This window comes from Atta cephalotes, assembly GCF_000143395.1.
Source record: "Atta cephalotes unplaced genomic scaffold scaffold00014, whole genome shotgun sequence".
NCBI classification, from domain to species: Eukaryota; Metazoa; Arthropoda; class Insecta; order Hymenoptera; family Formicidae; genus Atta; species Atta cephalotes.
In genome coordinates this window covers 4716953-4724254 of record NW_012130078.1, presented here as the reverse complement: position 1 = coordinate 4724254, position 7302 = coordinate 4716953, and the positions used below count along the sequence as shown (strand labels likewise).

Sequence of the window (7302 nt, the reverse complement as noted above, 5' to 3'; positions counted from 1 at the left end):
AAGTGCTAACACATATTAAAAGAAGAAATATATTTCGTTTAATAATGGATACTCTATATATGCCATACAAATTTTGAATTATTCGCTTACACAATGTCCAAAAAGAAATCAAATGTCGCATGTATCTACATTGATTGATTACAATAGTTAATATTTTAAAATATACATTTTATTACATATATACAGAATTGAGTAGAATTATAAATTTCGCATCAAAGGATTATTTTTGAGATTTTTCAGATAAGTTTCGATTTATTGAGCTCACTTAACGCATCTATCTTTTTTAAGATCACATTACTGTTCCCAATTTGACGGATAGATATATCGGACTTAATAGAACCTGATTTTACTTTGATTAGAACAAATTCCACAAATCCTTATCTTTTATCTATTTCTCCACTTTTTGTTTTACACTATTTTACTATTTGACCCTGTTTAAATTTACACATGCATTCATAAAACAATGCTTTTATTTTTGGATTCTCTATTTGGGAAACAAATTTGAATGCAAACTTTTTGCATTATAATTAAATATCTGGATTATAATAGCATAAAAAAACGCCAGTTTGTTATTTGCAATAATAATAATATTATACTATCTTTGTATATCGTAGTATCACAGAAAATATACTTCGCAATATTTTACATATATATTGCAGAGATTTTTGCTTACAAATAAATGTTATTTTTCTAATAATTATGGTAATTGCAAATTATATATAAAACGGTTTTATTGTCTTTAATCAATTATTTATATAACGATTTTAATCATTTACAATAATATAAAGAGTTCAGACATACTTGTTTATATACATTGATAGTCCTAGCATTTCTGTAAAACATGAAGTCAATAACTAATTTTTTTTGTCAATTGTAATTATAAACGAGATTGATCGTATTAATTGATAAATTATAAATGAGATAATTGTCAAATGTCGAATACAAATAAAACGTTTTACAATTTACGTTTTACAAACGTTGTCATTTTCGAGGATTTTTCTAATTTTAACATGCATATCTCAATAATAAAAGAAAGTGATGTTTTTGCTTGTTCATAGTTAATGGGATTCATAGGAAATTTAAATGTTGCGCAATTAAAATGTAGATTAAAATATAATAACTGGTAGACAAAAATATTTTTAATTAGATCTAGAATTTGGAAGGCAGATGGTAATACTAACATTACTTTTTTTGAGACGTGTGAAAAGATCGACAATATTAATAATATAATAAGTTATGTAACTAAAACAATCATACATAATCATTGTACTAAAAAACTTAAAAGTAAATTTTATTGATAGATTATCAATGAAATAAATTTTATTGATAAATTATCAATAAAATTATTTCAATAATTGCATAAATATGATTATCTGATGAATCACATGATCTTTCTTTCATCTGTATGTTTATTTCTTAACACTAGTGCAGATCAATCACATTTCTAAAATTTAAGCGTATTTGCGCGTAACTCTGTCTTTAAGTTTTCTCTTTTTCGGAAGGCAAATGGTTGTAAATTTAATATATTCACTGAGCAAAAAGAACGAGAGCAAATTCAAGCGGCCGGTCTCGAAAAAAATGAGCCTCGAATTTGGTCTCCTTTTTATTCCGTGATTATATCTGTGTTTGGTTTATACAGAAATAATCATATTGCTTGTTTTACACTGATACTTTACTTGTATTCCTATCACTAGAATTGTCGCATTTACGAAGTTCTGTTGTCTCTCCTGTACACAAGCAACCGTCTTTTATCGCTTCCGGTTTTATTTCAATATCATAAATCTTGATTTTCGATGATGGTTGTTCATATTTGCATATCACAGCATACATATCGCCACCTAAACGAAGTGCCAGCCATCGATTCTTTATGACCGCCAATTTTAGACATTCGCACTTCATTTTAGCATGAAAATTCGTGTGTAAAGTTCTACCCATTCCCTCGATGATTACAAGATCCACATTATGCTCGACCATTGCAAGACATAAATCCAAATTCAGACGACTGTTAAAATTGAAATAATATTAGTTAATCAATGTTATTGAAATATCATTAATTAAAGTCAAACTTGTAATTATTGTAGTTATGAAATATTCTACATAACATGACTACCTGAGATCCAAACAAGGACCTCCTTGTGCAGTTTCCATAGCAATGAGAGTATTGTCTTCCAACGCTTGTCTAATAACATTACAAATTTTCGCGGCGTCTCGTAATGTGACGACTAATTCAGGATACGTTACATCATTCAAAGCAGGCATAGAATTAGCACACAATATTACCTGAAAGCATAAAAACAATTTTAATGCGATTAAATAAATTTTTTAAATTATATAATAAATTCGTATTAAAAAATATATAAATATAATATATACATAATAAATTCGTTTTTTAAAAATAGTTTGAAAAGTATAATTCAAATATGGATAATATTAGTAAAACTAACTTTAGTTCCTCGTTGCAACAAATCTCGTGCAAATGGCAGAATTCCAAGAATTATATCTACACCACTATTATCGACAAAGATGGCTGCACATTTATGAGCTGGTCCATTCTGTAATCTGTGTATCCAATCATCTAAATTATCCTCTAGCCATGGTCTGCCTATTTTATTTTAAATTTTAAGGATTATGATAGTCTTCATATGATAAAATATTATTTTAAAACATATCAAGAATAGAAAAGAATTTATTAGAACATAATTCTTGTAATACTAAATGTTACAATATTAATTTTTTTATTTAGTAACAATGATTACTGAATTGAAACCTGGAATTTTCGCTTGAGCTTCTTCAAAGCCAAAATCATTGGTTTCCAATAACTTTGCAACATCTTTTGCACCCCAATCAAATATATTACCACTGAGAACGCCAAGAATCAAAGCCTTTATCTTTTCTACACCTTCTAACTTGTCTATAACAGTTATACGTTCATGTAGGTGTCTTAATGCTTCTTCGTTCTCCTTTCTTTTTTGCTGCAAACAAAGCATATAAATTTCATTTTGTTAAAGTTCATTTTAAAAATACTAAAGAAACAAACTAGAGATACTTACATGTAGATACGGATCTGGAAAATCAAATTCTTTCATGCAATGCTCGATGGTGTCCAATAATATTCTAACTGTAAGTGCCCCATATGCACTGTAAGTTTGTATTACTTAATTAATAACTCGATAAATAAATAAATTGGCTTTTTTACTGCATGCGATTAATTTTTATATTTGTCATAGCGATGGAAAACTTACAATGGTTGTGCATGAAGATAATGTAATCTGTTTATGTATTTCTCCTTTAATTTCGATCCTCTGTCTTTTGCCGTTGGGCTAAGTGGTTGACTATGAATTGCTCTCGACACAAATTTATCCACAGATTCTTCAAAACATTGCAGCCAATAATCTCTATAAACAGAAACATTTTAGTTTGTACATAATCGTAATTGTTGAAATTAAATAAAAATCTCACCTTGCTTCTTTATCCTGAGCAAGGTCTGTAGTGTCAGGAATATAAGATGCGGGATCTTTCAGTAGTGGGCAGAATGTAACAGCATATTCCGCTTGATCGATTTCTAATTGATCGACTTTAATTCCGAGATCGGTTGATATGGAATCTTTAAAACTCGATGACCCGGCATAATTTTCTAACCAGCTGCATTTATCTTTCTGTTCGGTGCTGTATAAATATGCTCCAATTGCACCAAGATAACCTTCATGGCGAAGAAAGAGAGGCGTTACCCTATCCTAAATAATAGATATGTAACAGTAATATAAATTTTACAGAAATGCACAATTTATGTGACAGACATTTTGCACTTTGATGCATATACAGTATTCTCCATAAGTTGGGAACATCCTACGTTTTTTTATAGGAAAGCCATTACATGATAGCGATCTATACATGTGTTTAGTTTAAATACTTCGTAAGACGTCTAAATGACAATAAATATTTCTCTAGAACACCTATAAGTTTGTGAAAATATGTTAAACAATCATTTCACAACATCGAAACGCTCAAGATTGAATTTCGCATTTTGGTCTATTGTTTATGTGTATATTGTCACTTGTTTTTCAATGTCATACATGTTCGTTATATTAGGTGTAGTAAAAAGAAATCCATTATTTTTGTCATGAAATTGAATGGAAAAATAATGGATTTCTTTTTACTACACCTAATATATATTGTACATAGGTTATTTAATTGTAGTTTAATTGTAGTTTTATTTAATTGTAGTTTAATGGTTTCTATAAAAGTGGTAAATTATTTTTGTCATAAGTTGATTTCAGTCCGTAAAAATTTTAAGATTTTACTCCATAAAATGACACCGACAAATCAGATTTCGTACGAATTGCATTTTAGAAGAGAATCGCATTTTAATTAAAATTCCATATTTTAATAGTATGTTATTAAATCTTTAATTGAAAAAAGACGAAATAAAAGTACATACATTATAGATAATGTTTTATTATGTTATAGATAACATATGTATATTGCACATAACATGTGTATATTTTTATTTCGTCTTTTTTTCAATTAAATAATTATTTACAAATCTGTAAAATATAGGGTGTTCTCAAACTTATGGAGGGTATTGTAATTAATTATTTAAATTATTTGATTCAAGATATATAAGTTAGATCCATCAATAAAACATTGTAAAAGATCAAGAAAAAATTAATATAATAACTAACACGAGACCAATATTTGATAGAATATGAGATGGTATGCATTGATAGTGGATGGTTACGAAGGAAATAACCACCAAAGTAAACCCTGTTCATGTTGTAAACAGTTGCATACAAACTAGCTATGTGTCCAATATCATTGCTGATGGTAAATAGTAAGCTTCTTGCAAGATCAGCTTCAGAAAATTTTGGCTGTCCTAGAATGTTATTAATATAATTAATACCTAAAACTGCTATTACGCAAATTTCATAGATATCTGATCTTTTAGATATTTGCTTATGACATTTTAACACGTTTCAATTGTACACGAAAGAATACAATTCATGCTTCTAAAAATTAACATGTATTAGAAATTTTTGTAACTTTTTTGACTTATTTATATATCTTGCTTACCACAAGCCACTGCTTTGCCAAAAGATGATGCAATAAGCTCTCCAGATAAACCTTGGGAGGAATAATCGCCCCCATAAATATCTTTCACTAACATATCTACATTACGGTGATCTCCTCGTTCTGCAAGTTGCAGCAATTCATCAAAGTCCTAGTAGGGTGTTTTTAAAGTCATTGTTTTAATACATATTTACATATACAATTCACACGACTCAACAGTACTACGATGGAGCAGAATCTTCTCATACAATTAATTTCTTATGATTTTATTTCTAGATATTTGTAAAGATTTATAAAAATATCTAATCCATCCAAATATAAAAATATTGATAACATGCACTTAGTATAGTGATAGTAAAAAGAAATCAATTTAAGAGATTATTAAGGTATAATCTAAGAAATTATGTAAATTCTGTACCTTTCTTTTTGTAAGTAATGACCCCAATCCCCAAAATGTACCTCCTCCCGTGGCTGTACCTCCGACTCTTTCAAATACTTCATCTGATTCTACCTATAAAAATAAAAAAAAATGTCTTCAAATAAGTAAATTTATTCAGAAATAATTTACTAAATAAGTTTATTAAGTATCTATTGCTTACTTTAAGAATACTGACGCCACTGCCAACATTAACCAACAAATATGGAAATATGTTAGGTCCAGCTTTTTGAAACTTATACTCTGGATTCGCATGTCGGTGATATTCAAATGCTTCACATGGTATATTTTTAAGTAAGAAATTACAACCCTTTATCAAACAGTCTATCTCATCTTTCTTGTCAACTCTGCAATTTTATCTTATTAATCAGTAAACATCATATCTCAAAAGTTTCATGTTTCACCAAAAATATGAATTTGAATATTTCATATTGTAGGATACTCAACACTGAAAATTTGATTAGCGAAGAGAAAGTCAAAATACAAAAATATACTCACAATAATCCTAATTTATCTTGCAGCAATGGAGTATATTTGAATGCTCCGCCTCCAGTAACTTTAATACTTTTCCCATGAAATCGTTCAACATCCACTAAATTCTTTTTGACAAAGTTTAAGCAGTTCTCAATATATCTTGTCTCAAACTTAACAAAATGCAGTCTATTACCCTCGAATACTTTGTATGCTAGTTCTCCACTGTTCCCTAAACCTTCTGCATCCTCATAAAGTGCTTTGCGATAACTTACTGTTGAGTAATAGGCAATTTTAGTTAACGACAATCCTGAAATAATATATGCAATAATGTAACCTAAATTTGGATAGAATGTAAAACAAAATAACATAACAAAATGGTAATAACTTAAGAATATACTTAATAATAGAATTCATTAAATTAATAAAGGAACATTATTATAAATTCACAATTCAATTATTTTTTTAAATTTGACAATCAAAATAAAATTATTTGGAATAAAATAAATTATTTATATAAAGTTATTTGGATATAATAGAATCATCAAAAGTAATGTAATATGTAAAATATAATTTTTAAGATGTGATATAAAATCCAATATAAATTTTATTCTATTTCTTCTTTTATTATTGTTATTTTCATAAGAAGAAAATCTTTTGAAAAAAAGTCCTTATGCGGAAAACATTACTATATATAATATATTTGTAAATTTATGCTTTTTTTTATTCATGTTAAATGATAATTGTATGCACAAATGGAAGAGTAACTACATAATTTAGTATGCAATTTGCTGCTAACGGTATTACATTACTGTGATAGGTCAACTCGAGTGTCAACTCAATGACGATTACTTGATTTCATGTAACGGTCATGTTAACCTCTCGAGGGATCAGGAATCGCGTGAGAGACTAATAAGTAATTAGTAATTCCAGTCTCAGGAAAGATATCCGGTCGACGACGTACCGATGTCTATGGCGAAGGTTTGCGCATTCTTCAAATTGGCGAACACCTCGACAGCGGGTGGTAATTTAATACACCGTGGATGCGACCGTTCGTCGCTGTCGTTCTCCGCTGCCATCCCCACGTTTACCGTCTATGAATAATCCGGTTTCTCTCGATTGTGTGACTTCGCGACACTTCTACTCTACGGGGCATTTAACGCGACTGGTAAGTTGGCGAACGTGTTTACATCACGATCACGATATAATCACGATATGATCACGATATTATCAGTCAGATAAGTCGTTTTCGATATACATCACCAACATAAATATTTGTCGAAAGAGAAAGATCCCCTTTTCGTATTTTTCTTTTCTCTCTCTCTCTC

At 29.0% G+C, this 7302-nt stretch overlaps 1 protein-coding gene across 1 annotated transcript; it reads right to left on the bottom strand.

Moving 5' to 3' along the window:
* Positions 1 to 1659: 1659 nt before the first annotated feature.
* On the bottom strand, positions 1660 to 7053 carry LOC105617806 (pantothenate kinase 4). Its single transcript, XM_012199359.1, has 13 exons — positions 6939 to 7053; positions 6002 to 6284; positions 5667 to 5850; positions 5486 to 5578; positions 5071 to 5218; positions 4683 to 4873; positions 3460 to 3734; positions 3243 to 3395; positions 3051 to 3138; positions 2768 to 2972; positions 2445 to 2602; positions 2111 to 2280; positions 1660 to 2002 (listed from the first exon to the last, which is right to left on the bottom strand). The coding sequence occupies exons 1-13, from the start codon at positions 7051 to 7053 to the stop codon at positions 1660 to 1662; spliced, it is 2406 nt and encodes an 801-aa protein (XP_012054749.1).
* Positions 7054 to 7302: the final 249 nt, after the last annotated feature.

Bases quoted from the DNA above. Each gene is read 5' to 3' on its own strand.
- LOC105617806 (XM_012199359.1), bottom strand. From the start codon at position 7,053: ATGGCAGCGGAGAACGACAGCGACGAACGGTCGCATCCACGGTGTATT. The intron at 5,851-6,001 runs GTGAGTATATTT...ATAAAATTGCAG, and splicing joins CAAGATAAATTAGGATTATT to AGTTGACAAGAAAGATGAGA. The intron at 3,139-3,242 runs GTAAGTTTTCCA...ACAAACTTACAG, and splicing joins TATCTTCATGCACAACCATT to TGCATATGGGGCACTTACAG.